This window comes from Monodelphis domestica, chromosome 3, assembly GCF_027887165.1.
Source record: "Monodelphis domestica isolate mMonDom1 chromosome 3, mMonDom1.pri, whole genome shotgun sequence".
NCBI classification, from domain to species: domain Eukaryota; kingdom Metazoa; phylum Chordata; class Mammalia; order Didelphimorphia; family Didelphidae; genus Monodelphis; species Monodelphis domestica.
This window is the reverse complement of record NC_077229.1, coordinates 101989509-102007738: the sequence shown is the minus strand read 5'-3', so window position 1 is coordinate 102007738 and position 18230 is coordinate 101989509. Positions and strand designations below refer to the sequence as shown.

Sequence of the window (18230 nt, the reverse complement as noted above, 5' to 3'; positions counted from 1 at the left end):
ATGGGCAACTTGAGGAGGGAAGAAGTTTGGAATAATTTCTGTGGGGAGTGAGATGAGGGATCAGTCAGGGAGATTGATGGCCCAGATGAGGTAGAATACCATGAATTTGTAATGGATCTAGTCAGCACCTCGTGAGGCTTCCTCTACCTGCATTTAACAGCTAGTGAATAGTAGAGGAGGAAGATGATAGGAATAATTCAGGGTTGAAGGTTGACAAAGAGTGCAGTGGTTTGATAAAGGAAGGACAGATCTGAGAGCAGGGGACCAAAAACATAGGGATAAAGTAGTAACTATTTAGGTTTAGGTCGGGGAGGGAGGAAAGTGAAGTCAGAGCAGGAATCAAAGTCTGAGAAAACACAACTTTCCAGATTGTTTACATTAATCCACCTAGAAAACCCTGGATTCTAGGTAAATTGAATTACTTGCTGTTTTCCAAACTTGGAATTTCATCTCCTCAATCCATGCTTTTGCACTGGCTGCTTGTCACACTAATTCATCTTCATCCCTACACCTTTGACTCTCCCACTTCCATCCCACTAGCAGGTAGGTATAGCAAAGGAGAGTGTTGGACCTTGAGTTAAGAAAACCTGGGTTCAAATCCAGTCCCAGATATTTACTGTGCTATGTGATCCTGGGAAAGTCACAACTTCTGCCTCAGGCTCCTCTACTACAAAGTATGGATAATAATAGCATCTTCCTCCCAGGATTGTTGTGAGGCTCAAAGGAGATAATATTTATAAAGTGCCTAACACAGGGCCTGGCACATAGATGCCTGTTTCCTCCCTTCTCTCCGTCTATGCTCCTCAGATGTCGTGGGCTGAATCTTTCTTATCTAGTTGCTAGTACTCTCTGGCCTCAAATTTCCTTGCATTGGTCTGTTTATAGGTTATTTCCCACTAAAATATAAGCCCACTGAAGGCAGGGACTTTTAAAATTATTTTTCTTTGTATCCCCCATACCCTATACAATGCCTTACATGGCATTGACTTGTTAGATTGAATGATAAAGGAGCATTAATCTATGCCAATTAGGGCCTTAAGGGCAAGGACAGCCTCATCCAGGTTAAGGGTTCTGTCCCCTCTCTGTGTCTCCACAGGACCCCAGAGCCTGGCATGACAGGTTTCAGCCCTGGATGGTGGAGAATAGGTCATCAAGGCAACCAGGTTCCCCTGCTAGACTCTTGCAAGGATTCCTTTAAGCCAGCCTCCTGAACAGTGTGAATTTCCAACCCCCAACCACCTCTTAATGCCCTGGGATTCCCCCTTCCAGCCCTGGTCCCCCTCATCCTGGATTTTTCCATTACCAGCGTCTGATCTGGAACCCCAGATTTTTCCAGGGACCTCTGGATCAAGTGCAAAGGAAGGAAGAGCACCATGACACGACCACCATTCCCCATCATGGACTCTGCTGCTATGAAATAAGCAAAGGACTCCCTAAGCCCTGTCACAGCATGGGCCAGAAAAGAAGGAAAAGAGGGGGTCACATTTATTAGAGCTTTATTATTGACAGTAGCTGTAGGGAAGAAATACAGCCAGTCCCGCCTCCCCTCGGTGCTCAGTCCAGGTGGTGGGTGTTCCCCTCTTCTGAAGGAGGGCAGGGGGATGAGGGAGGAGAAAGGGGGCTGCTCTGGGCCAGGCTGAAGGGGTGAATGGGTGGGAGTGCTGAGGGAAGCCGTGCACCCTCAGTTCTTGGGCTCATTCCTCTTCCCTGAAGCCTGAAATCTGTCCCCACCTTAGGGAACAGGCAGAGTCAGAGGGCAGGGCTCATGCAGCATGGAAAAGGGAGAGGGGGCCCTGTTCAGTCAGTTCCTTCCCAATTAGCTCTGGAGTTAGGTGAGGCCGTGCTGGGGACACAGACAGGGCCAACAGTCTCAGCTGTGGTTTGAACATAAATATATGCACATTTATATACAGGGGGAGGGGGCTCCCTGAGCCTCAGCCTCAGCCCTAGGGAAGGAGAAGGGGAAGAGCACAAGACTGCTTTGCCCCTCGCCCATGAGGAAGCAGCACCCAGACTTGAGGAGAGAGAAAAGAGAAAGGAAGCAAGAAGAGAGGTTAGAGAGGGAGAAGAGAGAGCTGGGATGGAAGGAAAGGGCAGGTGGCCAGGCAGGGCCCAGCCGGGGCTACTCCTTAGCCCGGCCGATGATGGCAAGAATGTAGAGGAAGATGTTGATTATATCTGTGTAGAGGTTCAGGGCAGCAAATACATATTCCTCAGGGCTCAGAGACAGCTGCTTGTTCCCCAGAAGCAGCTGGGTGTCCACTGCCAAGAACTAGGGATGGGGACAAGAGAGAGATTCTCAGGCCCCAGAAGGGAGGCCCCCCCACCCCCAGGGGCCTGGAGCCCGATGCCCTCCCCCCAGGCACTCCTCCTTGTTACTCACACAGGTGAAGAGCAGAGCTCCCAGGGAGGCATAGACAATCTCCATGATCCGGTTGCGGATAAATATGCAGAGGATGGCAAAGATTAGCAGCACCACTGTGCATACCAGGAGGACCCCCATACAAGAGGTGAAGTCATAGCGGGTCTTGGAGGGGGAAAAAAAAGAGTGTGAGTGCCACAGCCCCAGGATGGGGAGGAGGAAGGGGAGGATGCCCCACGGGCCCATCTGCCTCACCTGAAGGGAGAAGATGACCACAGTGAAGCAGACGATGGTGGTGATGCCCACAGCCATGATGACAGCATCCGTATTATAGAAGCTCGCAATCATGCCCACCATGTATGACAAGCTCAGGGTCAGGATGGACTGTTGGGAAAGAAGGTGGTATGCCATGAACCACCGGCCCCAGCCTAGAGCCTCAGGGGCCCTGGAGGAGGTGATCTTCTTTAATGGGGGCAGGTAGAAGAATGAGGTAACCATGGTCACTATTGCCAGAAAGGTCTCATCTTAAGGGTTATTAGGGTCTGGGATAATGATTTTATAGCTGGGGCCGATGGCTAGGTTTCATGGGTTCTATAAACTTAGATGGGGGGGGGGAATTACAACTTTATTTTTACTCATCTTTAATGGAAATTCAGCATTTCTTTAAATTATAATTTTCTAAAAACTTACCTTCCATATCAGAATTAATACTATGCATTGCTTCTACGGTAGGGCTAAGCAACCAGTTAAGTGACTTGCCCAGGGTCAAATTTGAACCTCAACTTCCCACCTTCAGACCTGGCTCTCTGTCCACTTGGTCATCTACCTGCCCCACCACCCCCTTCAGTTATAAATTTTAAAAAAGCAAAAAGCAAACATTTCTGAGAATAGGTCCATAGGCCTTACCAGGCTACCAAAGGGGTTCAAAAGGATAGGAACCCTTGATCTGGGATTTTAGTGCCTGAGAAAAGTCAGGGGTCTGGAGTTGGAATCTCTGGTTACTGAGGTTGGAAAATTACCTCCACACTCCTGAGGGTTCCTAAATTTGGCCAGGCAGTGTGGGGTGGCTTCAACTCTGGGCAATTAGAGTCCTAGGGTCTGGGGGTTTACCAGGGCAATGATGTTCCAAGGGTGCTTTCGTCTAAATTCTCCACAACAACTAAGGATAATAAGAGAGACAAAGAAGACTGCATAGGAGACGTAGTAGGTCCAGACATTTTTCCGGACAAAAATCTTCACTTCATCCACAAAGGTGAATGCAGCCACAGAGGAGAGGGTGACAGTCAGCTGCAGGGTAAGGACCAGGAACACCTAGATGGGAGAAAGGGTTCTGGCTGTAGTCCCAGGATTAGGGAGACCATCCTGGCTGGAAGCAGGACACTTCCCTGAGGCTCCTTACCCAATATTCCTCCCTTAGATGTGTGTGCTGTCTCCCTTCAACCCATTTTTCTCCTTTCCATTCCCCTCACTAGAATGAGAATTTCAATGTCCTCACCTTTCGAATGAATGCCCTCCGGATGTTCTTGTCATCCCAGTCTGTGACTGGAAAGTCCTGATTGTCATAATAGGATGGGGGCCCTTCCCCATGATAGTTCCCACTCCTTGGTGCTGGGGGGAGGATAAAAGGAGGCAAGGTCAAGTGTAAGGCCCCTATGTCTCTGCCCACACCTCCATTTCCCTCTCTGTTTCCCACTACTTACAGTTAGGATCTTGAAAGTCAGGTGGTTGTCCATAAGGATTGGTGGGATAAGGTCTGGGTGGGTAGGGACCCTGGGGGTAACCCCCTTGGGGGTGGGGATAGCCTGTTGGATAAGGAGCTTGGGGGTAGGGCCCTTGAGGGTAGGGCCCTTGAGGGTAGGGCCCCTGAGGGTACCCTGGTTGGCCATAAGCACCCTGAAAGGCAGGTTGTGGGTGAGGGGCCACAGGGTAGGGTGGTTGACCATAAGGGGCCATTTGAGGCTGAGATGCCCCAGGGTATCCGGGGTTGCCAGGGGGTTCCCCTGTCACCAAGAAACTCTTCTCATGGGGCATGTTGGCAGGCTTAACAATCACCACCTGAGTGTGGAGAAGAGGAGAAAGGAAAAATAAATAAATAAAGAACCCAACTTAGGAACCAAAACACTGATTCCTGAACCCAGTCCTCTCTCTGGAAGAATGGTTACAGTCATATCTGGGGCCATTTGGGGGAAAAAAAAAGAAACCGAAAGAGAAAGAAGATCCCGGCTTCCCTTAGAAAACCACTCCCCAAACCCAAGGCAGCCGGGTCAGGGCAGTCAGGGCCTTAGAGAGGCCCAAGGATTCACAGAGGAAACACCAGAGAGCAGAAACCCCTCCCCACCCCACCTCCTTAATGACAGTAAGAACTCTGTTGAGTGTCTTCCCAGAACAAAGGGGAAGTGGGATCTGGGAAAGGAGTGGGGCTTCCCCCAGGTGGATCGGGCTAGCGCCCCCTCCCACCCCACGTTTACAAAGGTGAAGGCAGGTGCAATAAAGCTCCAGGACAGCCTCTCAGGAGGAAGGAGCCCTAGCCTGAGAGTCGGGGGACCAGGGATCCAGTCCCCACTAACCAGCTGTGGGGATGACCTCGAACAAGTTAGTTCACCTTGCGGGGCAGCATCTTCCTTATCTGTAAAATGGGGGAAGCGGGAGGACAAGGATTGACTAGATGACCTCTGGGGCCCCTTGCAGTCAAGTCATTAACGGGGGGAAGGGGCTGGCACTACTTCTGCTTCGGGAGCTGCTCTGCCCAGGGTCTTCCAGACATTAAAGGGTCTCTTGGCCCTGGATCTCAGGGAAGCTAGGGCAGGCCTGTGGCCGAAGCCCTGCAAAGGGCCAGCCTCTCCGAGGCCCTTCTTCCCTTCCTTTAAGCGGCTTTAGGAGGGCGGGGCTCACAGGACTATTTCCAGCCTCAGAAATCCCCTCAGCATCTGTGGGTAAAGGGCCTGGGGTACAGAAGGGCCAAAGCTCTAGTTCCTCATGGGTGACCCTTTCCGGCTGAATTGCCCCTGAAATCACAATCGATGGGGAAGAGACTGAGGGGGAGCAGGGACAAGGAGGGCCCAGGGAGGGAAGAAGGGGTTAGGAGGAGCAGGCCAGAAGCCAGCCCTTGCCGCAGAGGCTGCCCACCACCTCCAGCTGCTTCTGGAAGCCGAGGCTGCCCTCAGGCTACCCCCAACACCCCACTGACTCAGACTACCACTAGCACTACCATGACTGCAAGGCTGGAGACGGGTGGGAGGCAGGGAAGTGAGGGGGCCTTGGGGCTCTGGCCTGCATGATGGGGTTGGGAGATGTAACCCAAGGGAGGAGCCCCGGAGGAGAGACAGGAAGAGGGAGAGTGTCTGAGGCCAGGCAGCCTAAGGGGAGAAAGGCCCAACTGTGGGGCAACAGGAGGGAGGAGGACAGGGGAGAGGGACTGAGGGAATAAAAGAAAGGGGAGGAGTGAGGGGGCTATAGAGGCAGGAAAAGAGGAGGATTACAAATATGGGGGAGAGGGATAGAAATAAGGGAGGGGAAGGGGAAAGGGGCAGGTAGCAGAGGAAAGGGGAGGGGGATAGGGAGAGACAGATAAGGTGGTTGGGGAGGAAGGGGAGGTGAGATGGGGGAAAGGAGGGCAGGAAGCCCAAGAAAGGGGAGAGTGGAGGGGGAAATGGGGAGGGGCAGACCAACAGACAGGAGGACTGGGGAGGGACTAGGAGCCAAAGGGAGAGAGAGAGAGATGGGGAGGGACAAGACAGGAGGGGGAGAGGGTGGGGAACTGGGAAGAGACAGACCGGCAGGAGGAGAGGGAGGGGAAGGGGCAGAGAGGAGGGGCGATGGGGAGAGGCAGACGGGAGGGGGAGGCCAGCTAAGAGGAGAGCTGGGGAGACAAGAGGGGGAAGGGCGCGGGGAGCAGGGGGAGGGGAGGGCCGCTGGGCCTCGGGGCTGCGTGGGACCTGTGGGGTCGCGGGGCGCTGCCACCCCGCTCGCACTCACCCACTGGCCTGTGGTCGCGGTCGCTGTCGCGGTCACGGGCGGCGGCGGCGGCGGCGGCGGCGGCGGCAGTCGCTCTGCAGTTGTGTGTCCGTCTGCCCGCCTGCCTCGGGCCCGCTGCGCCCCAGGCTCGGGGATGCGCTACCGATGCTGATGCCGCTGCCGCGAGCAAGTGGGCGGGACCGGGGGCGGGCCGGACCGGGCCAGGCCGGGGGAGGGGCCGGAGCCCCTAGAACTACGAGGAGCAGTAGAGGCTTCAACTGCGGGCGGCTGGGCAGGTGGCTGGGGCTAGGCTCTAGCTGTCTTCAGAAGGTGGGGGGTGGGGCGGGCACTTCCGGGCTATGTGACGTCACTGGGCCGGGGTGGGGGGGTGCGCCTCCCACCCCCGGGGGCGGTTTCTTCCCCATCCAGGCCTTGGGTACCCTCCCTGTGCCCTTGTTCTTCTTGACATCACACTCCATCTCCCCGACCCCATCATTTCCTTCCTCTTGTTTCTCACCACCCTTTCCCCATCCCTGTTTCCTTCCTTCATCCCCTTCACCTCTTTGAGGAAAGGACTGTGACAGTGGAAAGCGTTATTGGATTTGGAGCTAGGAGACCTGGGTTTGAATTCTGACTCTTCTTAGCTATGTGACCTTGGGCACCCAGCTGTAATGGGAGGGGACTGACCTAGATGTCCTCTGAGCCCTTCCTCCCTCTCTGAATCCCCAGGCCCTGGATGGCCTTCCCTTCCCCTTCCAGGTCCCCTTTGCCCCTTCTCCTCATTCTGAAGCCTGGATTCAATTTCTCTTCCCTAGTGCCCTCCCTTCTTTGTTCTCATCTTTGTCTTTCCACACTGCCATTCTCCCCTTCTCTCCCCTCCAGTTCCCCCCTTGCCCCTTCCCCTCACCTTCCTCTTTCTCCCCCTTGTCCCTCTGCTTATCCCTTCCCATCTCCCCTGCTTCCGCTCTGCTTCCTCCCTGCTTCCTCCCCTTCACGAGGGAATCATTAGGAAACCCTTTGAAGCATTATAGAAGCATGAAGTAAATGTGAATTATCTCCTTGTTACTCTCCTCTGGCCCCTGAACTCCCCCAAACAGGTGCCTCATTTCTGGACTGTATCCCGTCTCTGTGGGGCCTGCCCCTATCTCCTATCACAGCCCTACAGCCCCAGCCTCACCCAGCGAGGAGAGGGCGTAACCGTGCTCCTTAGCAAACATGGCTTAGTCCCAGCCTAGCCATCCCCTAGCCCGGCGTCTCTGCCAGAGGGTCTGCCATGAGTCCTGCCAGGGACCTCCTTTTATCCTCTCAGTGCTCCGACAGACGGAGATCGATGTGTCCCTGGGTTTGGAACTTTTCAGACATTTTTAATGGCCGTTCTTATCCATCCTGTGGACCCCTCTCTCCGCCCTCTGTGCAGCTACAAGCTTCAGACGGGGTTGGGGGCTGGATTCGAGACTCCTTTCCCAGGTCAGGGTCACACAGCGACAGCTTCTTTCTGTTCCTGCTCCTTGCCCAGTACTCCCACCATGGCAGAGCAAGGCAAGGAACTTTCAGCTGCTAGGCTGGTCAGACTACCTTGGCACCCCCCCACCCTCCTCCTCCTTGCATGCACAAGTGGAAACAGGCCAGTACCTTGAACCCAGGAGCCTCAACAACAGCAACAACCCCAATTCTCCAGCCTTGCTTCCAAGCTGGCTCCCCAAATCAGAGTCGGAGGAATAGATCCTTATGAAGATGTGACCTGGTTTCCTCTCCAAGGGCTGGAGCCCCTTTCGTCCCAGCAACCACAGTTGCTGAAGACCCAGAAAAGAACCTGACCAACCAAGTCCTTGGAATTATCCAATGGTTCAATAGCAGAAAAGCAATGTGGTTTTAATTGAGGGAAATAATATTAAAGAAGATGCATTACTATTGGCTTCGCCGTTGTACCCTAAAGACCATGAACTTTTCTATCTCTCTCCTTTTTTTAACCCTTAAAAAAAAAAACCTCTCTATAAATTTAGAATCAATTCTAAGACAGAAGAACAGCAAGGGCTTGACAGTCAGAGGTAAGTGACTTGCCCAGGGTCACATAGCTAGAAAGTGTCTAAGGCCAAATTTGAACCTGACTCCAGGCTTGGGGCTCTTCTCAATGTGAACTCAGAAGGGTAATTTGGAACTATGCCCAAAGGGCTATAAAACGGTGTGTACTCTTTAATCCAGTAAAAGCACAACTAAGTCTGTATCTCAGAGATCAAAAAGCGGGGGAAAGAACCCATTAGTACAAAAATATTTTTAACAGCTCTTTTTGTGGTGGCAAAAAAAATTAAAAATTGAGGGGATGACCAGCAATTGGAAAATGGCTGAACAAATTATTTCTATCTCTCTTGCAATTGAAACCTAATACATGTGTATCTACCCCTTCAAGAGCAGGAACTTTTCTTTTGTATCCTCAACATTTTTCAATCCCAACCACCAATTGTTTGTAGTCATTTCTTTTTCTCTTTTAATTAAAAAAATATTCTCCCAATTATTTGTAATAATGATTTTTAGCATATATACTTTCCAAAATCATAAGATCCAAATTGTCTTCTTTCTTCCTTCCCACCCCTGCTCCCTGAGATGGAAAGCAACTTGATCTGAGTTGTATGTGTATAATCATGCAAAACCTATTCAATATTGGTTATATTACGAGAGAATACTCATATAAAAAATCAAAACCCCAAATCAAAAAACAAAATGAAGTGAAAATGGGTATGCTTCAATCTGCAATCAGACTCCACCAGTTCTTTTTCTAGAAGTTTTCTAGAGCATTCTCTGTTATAAGTCCTTCAGAATTGCTTTGGTTCATCATATTTCTAAAAAGGGTTAATCTTTCACAGTTGATCCTTGTACAGTATTGCTCTTACTGTGTACAATGTTCTTTTTGGTTATGCTCACTTCGTTCTACATCAATTCTTGTAGGTCTTTCCAGATTTTTTGGGAAATCATCCTGCTTATCATTCCTTATAGCACAATAGTATTCCATCACAATCATATACCATAATTTGTTCAGCCATTTTCCAATTGCTGGTCATACCCTCAATTTCCAATTTTTTGCCACCATAAAAAGAGCTGTTAAAAATATTTTTGTACAAATAGGTTCTTTTCCCTGCTTTTTTGATCTCTGAGATACAGACTTCATTGTGCTATTACTGGATCAAAGAGTACACACCGTTTTATAGCCCTTTAGGCATAGTTCCAAATTACCTTCCAGAATGATTGGATCTGTTTGCAACACCAACAATGCAATAGTGTCTCAATTTTGCCACATTCCCCACCCCAAACATTTATCACGTTCCTTTATGGTCATATTGACCAATCTGATAGATGTACGGTGCTGTTTTATTTTATTTGCATTTCTCAAATCAGCAATGATTTAGAACATTTTTTTTTCATATGACTATAGATAACTTTGATTTCTTCCTCTGAAAACTGTCTGTTCATAAATTTTGGTCATTTATCAATTGGGGAATTACTTGTATTCTTATAAATTTGATTCAGTTCTCTATGTATTTGAAAAATGAGATCTTTATCAGAGAAATTTGTTATAATTTTTTCCAATTTATTGTTTCCCTTCTAATCTTGGTTGCATTTGTTTGTACAAAAGCTTTTAAATTTAATATAATCAAAATTATTCATTTTACATCTCATGATATTTTATTTCTTTTATTTGGTCATAAAGTTTTCTCTTCTTCATAGATATGACATATAAGCTATTCCAAGCTCCTCTAATTTGCTTATATATCACCCTTTATGTTTAAATTATATATCTATTTTTACCTTACCTTGGTATAAGATATGAGATATTGGTAGATACCTAGTTTCTGCCATACTGTTTACCAATTTTCCCAAAAGTTTTTGTCAAATACCGAATTCTTGTCCCAAAAGCTGAAACCTTTGGGTTTATCAAACACTAGATCTCTATGATCATTTACAACTTTTATTGTGTACCTAATCCATTTCATTGATCTGCCATTCTATTTCTTTGCCAGTTCTAGATTGTTTTGATTATTGCTTTATAGTACAGTTTGAGAGCTGGTACAGCTTCCTTCACTTTTTTCCTCCACTAAATCCTTGGATATTCTTGACCTTTTGTCCCTCCAGATGAATTCTGCTACTATTTTTTTAGCTCTATAAAATAAATTTTTGGTCTAATATGGCATTGAATAAGTAAATTGATTTAGGTAGAATTGACATTTTTATTATATTGGCTCAGCCTACCATTAGCAATTAACATTTATAAATGGGAAAAGTTTTTTGTAGTTGTGTTCATAAATTTCTGTTTGTCTTGGCACGTAGACTCCCAGGAATTTATATTGGCTAGAGTTATTTGAAATGGAATTTCTCTTTCTATCTCTTGCTGCTGAACTTTGTTGGCAATATATAGAAATGCTGATGATTTATGTGAGTTTATTTTGTGTCCTGCAACTTTGCTAAAATTATTAATTGTTTCAACTAGTTTTTTAGTTAATTCACTAGGATTCTCCAAGTACCTTATATTATCATATCATCCCCCAAGAGTGATAGTTTAGTCTCCTCATTGCCTACTTCCTTCAATTTTTTTCTTTTCATTACCATAGCTAGCATTTCTAGTGTAATATTGAATAATTATGGCTATAATGGGCATCCTTACTTCATCCCTGATCTTAATGGGAGGGCTCCTAGCTTTTATCCTCATTTCAGGCAATACTTGCTGATGGCTTTAATTCTTAAAAATCATTTAAAATTTTTATTTTAAAAATATTTTAAATGATGGTTTATTTTTTTAAAGCTCTACTTATTCCTAGTGTTTTTAATGAAATGGGTGGTATATTTTGTCAAAAACTTTTTCTGAATCTATTAACATAATCATGTGATTTCTGTTGGTTTTGTTGTTGATGTGGTCAATCATGCTGATAGTTTTCTTAATGTTGAATAAGCTTTGCATTCCTGGTATAAATCCCAACTGGTCTATAATTTTCTTTCTCTATTTGTGCTCTTCCGGGCAATAGGAACTTGGTAGGAATCCTTCTTTGCCTATTTTTCCAAATACGTTATGTAGTACAAGGATTAATTGTTCTTTAAATATTTGGGAGTTCATTGATGGCTTGTTCAGTTAACCTATTTCACTTAGATTGTCAGATTTATTGGTATATAATTGAACAAAATAGCTCCTAATGATTTCCTTAATTTTTTCTTCATTGGTTGTAAATTCATCCTTTTCATTTTTGATACTGGTCATTTGATTTTCTTATTTCCTTTTTCAATCAAATATTTAGTTTATTATATTATATGCTAATAATATCTAATTAACCACTAATTGATGATAATGATAATAATAGTGTTTTTTAAACTAACTCCTAGTCTTAATTATTAGTTCAATTGTTTTCTTACTTTCAATTTTATTCATTCCTACTTTGACTTTCAGGATTTCAAATTTGGTCTTTGGGAATTTTTAATTTTTCCTTTTTCTAAATTTTTTTACTTGCATGCCCAGTTACTTTATCTGCTTTTTCTCTATTTTATTGATGTAAGCATTTAGATATATAAAATTTCCTCCAAGTACTACTTCAACTGTGTCCATACATTTTTATTTGTTGCCTCATTGTCATTCCCTTTAAAAAATTACTGATTGTTATTTTTCTCCATTGAATTTTTGTATCTCTTTTTCCATTTGGCCAATTTTGCTTGTTAAGGAATTCTCTTCAGTGAATTTTTGTGCCCCTTTCCTTCCATCACTTTAGTTTCTTTTCCCCATTTCCCCTCTGCCTCTTTTATTTGATTTTCAAAATCTTTTTTGAGCTCTTTGAGAGTCTGAAACCAACTCCCATTTTTCTTTGAAGTTTTGCATGTAGTTTGATCTCATTGTGACTTGCTCTTGTCTGTATAATAATTTTTTATAGTTAGATGTTTGTTGTTGATGATGATGTTCTGTCATTTCCCCAGTCTCTTCCTTGCCTTTTATTTTTCTCTTAAAATTGGGCTCTGATCCCAGAGTAGAGAGGGCACTCTCTTAAACTTCAGTATTTTCTTGGTGCTGCCTTTAGATCTAGTCCTTGGGGTCTACAAGTTTTGGTTCTTCTAAGGTGTTATGATGAGCCTGTGGGCTAAAGCTCTGGATGCCATTTCCCACTGCTGATTCAGCTTCCCTCAGGGCCTCCTGTGTCTGGCAGGTTGCACTTTTGGGGCTCAGGACTTCAACATGGATTTGTGCTGGGGCTTAAAACTTTGAGGGGTGTGGGGGGTGCTCTGCTATTGGCTGTCAGGGTCCTTTTCTTTGGCTGTAAAATGAGCTAGAGCAGGAAATGGCAAGCTACTCTAATATCTTTGCCAAAAACAAACAAAAAACAAATGGTATCATAAAGAGCTGGATATGACTGAAAATGGTTCAACAACAAGGCACCTCAAACTGATCTTCTACATCTTCATTATTTTTCCTACTCCTCCAAGATTCTTTTACTTTCTCCCTTCTCTCCTTCCTTCCTTCTCTCCTTCCTTCCTACCTTCTTTCCTTCCTTCTTTCTTCCTTCCTTCCTTCCTTCCTTTTTCCTTCCTTCCTTCCTTCCTTCCTTCCTTCCTTCCTTCCTTCCTTCCTTCCTTCCTTCCTTCCTTCCTTCCTTCCTTCCTTCCTTCCTTCCTTCCTTCCTTCCTTCCTTCCTTCCTTCCTTCCTTCCTTCCTTCCTTTCTTTCTTTCTTCCTTCCTTCCTTCCTTCCTTCCTTCCTTCCTTTCTTTCTTTCTTTCTTTCTTTCTTTCTTTCTTTCTTTCTTTCTTTCTTTCTTTCTTTCTTTCTTTCTTTCTTTCTTTCTTTCTTTCTTTCTTTCTTTCTTTCTTTCTTTCTTTCTTTCTTTCTTTCTTTCTTTTTTCCTTCTTTCTTCTCCATTATCCTTTTAGTTCCTTAGTTTTACAACCTTGGAGTCATCCTTGATTCTTCCATCTAACCACCCATCCAAATCAATTATCAATATCTTATTTATTTTACCTCTTCAGTAACTCTCCTAGTTAATCCTTCACACCATTCACTAGACCACCACACTAGTCTAGTCCCTTATAGTTTCTTCCCTATGGACTGCTAACACAGTGAATAGAGGGCCAGGCCTCAAATTGGGAGGACCTGGGTCCAAATCTGTCCTAAGTCACTTAAGTCTAATTGCCCCCTTGCTGCTCTTCTTTTGTAGAATTTAATACTAAGGTGGAAGGTGAGGGTTTAAAAAAAAACTTGCTTGGGCAGTCTTCTAATTATGCTCCCAGTTTCTGATCCATCTTTGCTATGGCTGTGAGTTTGGTGGAGTCAGGAACTGTGCCATTTTCCACCTTTACTTCCTTGAATATCAGATGGGGCCATAAATGACTGGTGAATCAGAAATGGCCTTTTGTCAGAAGGGACCCTTGAGCTGGGCCTTGGAAGGAAGTAGAATTCTGAGAGGAGGAAGTGAGAAGAGAAAACATTCCAAGTGGAACTGGTGTCCATGCCATGCTCTCTTACCCCTCTCTCATACTATTGTTTATTCCAGGACCCAGGATGATGCCATTTTGAAGAGCAGAGAGAGAACTGGAAGAGGGTTTCTATTGTTTACTGTGCCCTACCCCCATCCCTAAAAAAATATGCCCTAGATGCCTGATTTCAGTGGCCAGGAAGTTGCATAATGAGAAGAAGGGAACAAAACTGAGATGTTGGCATCTAGAATTGGTTTTCTCTCCTATTTTTCTCTTGTTCTTTAGAGAGGCTTCTTGCCTGCCATACTGGGTATAATCCACAAGCAGCTTTGCCCTTTTGCCAATGCTGCGGGCTCAGCCACCACCACAGAAACTGCCCAAGTCCAGCACTACAGAGGCAATAAAGAGTGATCCTGACACCTAAGACCACAGCAGCTAATGGGATTAGGGTGGGAGATATGTTAGGTAAGTCCAAAAAGCTTGCTTGGCTAATGAGAAAGTGGAGAGACTTATTCTCTTCTCTATTATCCAAGCTCCAGATAGAGTCCCAGATCCTGAGCCTCTCATCCTTGACCTGTGGAAGGTGCTTTAGGACTGGCTTGCCTGCTCTATTGGTGGCAGCTGGCAGTCAGTGGGATGGCTGGACCCTTTTTCCTGGGGTTATTCTCTTTTTCAATGGCTGTGCTGGGCTGAGGGCTATGCTGGAAGCTGGACCATTGGTCTGGCAAGCACTACTTTTTCAACACAGTGCTTGGCATATAGTAAATGCTTCTTAGCTGATTGACTGTTCCTTTGGCATCTCAAAGAGAAAACTTAAGAGGGGGAGTGGGAGGAGATTTGGTGGATACAGTTGGGAGCAGAGTAACCCATGGAGGAATATTTAATCTTTTCTTTCTCTTCCTTTCAGTCTTCCCAGATCTAATAAATGGCAACAGGAGAGAGATTTTGTTCTGTGATCACGGGGGATTGCTTGGAATGAGAGCATGACTTGCATAGCTAGGGCTGGGATAAAGCTATGGCTTGTTCCTGTTTTAATAATTTGGAGTCACATGGTCATATTATCCCTAAGTCTAAATCCAGGACCTGGCCATTGGATCTGAAGACCTGCTACCCTATGGCTGCCCCTTGGCTGATGGCTTGTGTATAGTGCCATCTCGTGGATAATTTAGATAATTAGGATTTAGATTGCTAGAAAATCAGTGTCGCAATGCTTTTATTGTGCTGCTCAACTGAGTGCAAAGCACAGCAATAATCAATGGGGATACAAATAGAAAAGCAAGACAATCCCTGCTCTAAACGGAGGATCAACATATATAGAAGGCTGTAGCTGTAAGCTGGAGGGAAAGATCGCATGCTCTTTCAGATACAAATGAGAATGTATCTTCTTTAATATTATTTTCCCTGATAAAACCACATTCTTTTCTGGTTTTGAATCATTTAACAAGATTTTGGTGATGGTAATTTCCTTTCCTAGATTTTCAGAACCTGCAGAGGTAGCTGCCAGGTCACAGCTCCAAAAGGTTTATTCCCATCCCCCTCAATTCAGTCTCTTCCACCTCCAACCCCCTGCTCTAAAGTCACTTGGATCTTCCATTGTGTTCTCTGGAATGCCTGCTACATAGTTAGCAAACTAGATTTTGTCCTAAATTATTTCTTTTCTCACTCTACCTATTTTGTGCATTCACTGAGATTTAGCTCTTTCCTGATGACATAGCTTCCTTGGCAATCTTTTGGGGGCACCGGCTGCACTTTCACTCATACTCCCAACTCATTAATCCTTTCGGGAGAGTTGAATTAATTTTTTCCCTTCATTGCCATTTCTAGGTTCTTCTACCACCCTCCCTAGGTAATCTTTCATCATTGAGGTTTATTCAATCCAATCGTTATCATTCAGTTAGTAGCATTTATCATTCAATCAAGTAGCTGTTGTAGGACTTCTAGGACCTCTAGGACTTCCTTCAGTGAATTCAGCACCTGGCTCACAGTTTTCCTCTCCACCTCCTACTCTTGTACTAGGGAACGTCAATGTGCATAATCTTTCCAATTCCCTAACTTCCCAAACCTGCAACTTACTGATTTCCCATGATGTATTGTTCTACGCCACCTCACCTTTGCTTTCATCACAAATGCACCACTTTCAAGTTCATGAACTCTGAAATTCCTTTATCTAATTGTCATATGTTGGCATTCCACCTCACTTGTCTTGAAACTCTAGTTCTTGTTCTTCCTCACTGTGATCTCCAAGTCCAGCACCCCAGAATTCTTTACCACTTCTTCTGGGAAGAGAGAGTCTTCCCCATCTTAACCCTTTGGCCAGTTTAGTTGAACTGATGCTTCAACTCTATTCTATTCTCTTCTCTCGTGTACCTTTCCCATTCATCCTGTCAAAGATGTTGTTCTTCCAAACCCTACCCTTGAAATGGTCCTTCTATCAGCTCCCTTTACTCCTCACTTGCTACTTAATGAAACCAGAGAAAGTCACAAAATTGTGTTACATGGGTCCTATATCTCTGCTCCCTAAACTCCATGAGAAGCCCAACTACAATAGATGCCTCCACTTCCTTTTTTCTCACTCTTTTTAATTCCTGGCAGTCTATTTTCCATCAGGAAAACTGCTATCTCCAAAGTTACTAGTGATCTTTCTCTACCTAATGTTTTTTTTTCTTAGTCTTCATCCTTTTTTACTTCTCTGTAGACTTTAACCCTCTTCTCAATACTCTCTTCTCTTCATAACACTGTTCTCTCCTCATTCTCCTCCTACCTATCTCACTTCTTATTCTCTGTCTTCTTTTCTGGATCTTCATCCAGGTCATACTTGCTGTGAATGTTCTCCTAGGCTCTTTTCTGGTCCCTCTTCTCTTCTTTCTGCACACTTCTTTACTTGGTGATTTCACCAACTCCCATGTTTTTAACTATCATCTCCATTCAGATGACTCTCAGATCTACTTGGCTAGCACTAACCTCTCTCAAGATCTCTGGTCTCACATCTCTAACCATCTATTATACATCTTGAATTAGATGTCCCTGGGACATCTGAGACTCAACATGTCCAAAACTGAACTTATTTTCTTTCCCCCAAAGCCATCTTCTCTTCCTAACTTCCCTATTATTGTTGAGAGAACCATTATCTTCCCAGTCATTCAGCTTTGAAACCTAGAGGCAGATGGGTGGTATAGTGAATAGGGTGCTAGACCTGGAATCAGGAAGGCTTGAGGTCAAATGCAGCCTCAGATACTTGTCTATGTGACCCTGGGTAAATCACTTATTATTTTCCTCATTTGTAATATAGGGATAATAGTGTCTACCTTCAAATTGAAATAATATTTTGAAATCATTTTGCATACCTCAAAGTGCTATGTGAATGCTAGTTATTACTATCATCTATGCGTCATCTTCTGCTCTTCTTGCTCTCACATCCTCATCAAATCGGTTATCAAGTCCTGTCATTCCTATATTCATAACATCTTTTGTTCAGTTACCTTGTCTCCTCTGGCATTGTCAAATACCCTCATGCAGACCCTAATCACCTCTCTCCTGAGCTCATGGGAGTGAACTAGATCACCAAAAGAGAGAACACAAGACAAAACCCTGGAGTATATCCTAATATAGAGAGAGGACAGGACTTGGATGACAGTCCTATAAAGGAAACTGAAAAGAAATGGTTTGTCTTGTAGAAGAAGCATGAAGAGGAGTATTAGTAATACCTATTGAGGAAAGAGTTTCTAAAAGGAAGTGGACTTGGGATCAACAATGTTAAATGCTGCAGAAAAAGAAAGAAAATGAGTACTGACAAGAGACCCTTGAATTTTCTATAAGTAGAGAAAAATAGCCAACATAAAACAAGGGAAAGTGAATATTACAGAATTACAAAGAACAAGTATAGCCATAAAGAAGGCATATAAACCCTCCTTCCCACACACACACTCCTTTTCAGGGGTGGGAGGTCCATGGTTGTAGACCCTTGTTGTAGAATATTGAAAATAACCTTTTATGTATTAGGTGGTTTGGCTGGTTTTTTCCTTAAAATTTTTTTCCTTTTGGGGGGCAGCTGGGTAGCTCAGTGGATTGAGAGGCAGGCCTAAAAATGGGAGGTCCTAGGTTCAAATATAGCCTCAGATACTTCCCTGCTGTGTGACCCTGGGCAAGTCACTGAACTCCCATTGGCTAGCCCTTACTGTTCTTCAGCCTTAGAACCAATACACAGTATTGATTCTAAGAGGATAAGGGTTTTTAATATGTATTTATATATATTCTTTTTAAAATTTATTTTTCCTCCAATTAAATGTAAAAACTTTTTTAACATTCATTTGGTTTTTTAATTTTCAGTTCTGAATTCTTTCTCTCCCTCCATCCTCCCCCTAATTGAGATGGCAAGCAATCTGATATAGATTTTTTAAAAACACACACAAAAAACCTTATCTTCTGTATTAGAATATAACTGTGTATTAGTGCTAAGTAATATAGTGCTAAGGTAGAAGA

The 18230-nt window shown here is 44.8% G+C and overlaps 1 protein-coding gene across 5 annotated transcripts; it reads right to left on the bottom strand.

Annotated features, from left to right (window-relative positions):
* Positions 1-1479: 1479 nt before the first annotated feature.
* GRINA (glutamate ionotropic receptor NMDA type subunit associated protein 1) lies at positions 1480-6639 on the bottom strand. 5 transcript variants are annotated; one of them, XM_056822867.1, is made up of 8 exons: positions 6338-6639; positions 4930-4988; positions 4063-4417; positions 3858-3970; positions 3473-3673; positions 2618-2746; positions 2384-2527; positions 1480-2272 (listed from the first exon to the last, which is right to left on the bottom strand). In XM_056822867.1, exons 3-8 carry the CDS (start codon positions 4391-4393, stop codon positions 2123-2125), a joined length of 1068 nt encoding a protein of 355 aa, XP_056678845.1. In that variant the 5' UTR covers positions 4394-4417; positions 4930-4988; positions 6338-6639; the 3' UTR covers positions 1480-2122. The 5 variants fall into 5 exon arrangements, with proteins under 5 accessions (XP_056678845.1, XP_056678844.1, XP_056678846.1 ...); XM_056822866.1 differs by having other exon boundaries at positions 4965-4988; XM_056822868.1 differs by lacking the exon at positions 6338-6639 and adding an exon at positions 5571-6236.
* Positions 6640-18230: the final 11591 nt, after the last annotated feature.

What these genes read in the sequence shown, in the direction of transcription:
- GRINA (XM_056822865.1), bottom strand. An exon ending in GGAAGATGCTGCCCCGCAAG is followed by an intron (nt 4,418 to 4,964) that starts GTGAACTAACTT and finishes CTCCACACTCAG; the next exon opens with GTGGTGATTGTTAAGCCTGC. An exon ending in TGACTTTCAAGATCCTAACT is followed by an intron (nt 3,971 to 4,062) that starts GTAAGTAGTGGG and finishes TCCTCCCCCCAG; the next exon opens with CACCAAGGAGTGGGAACTAT.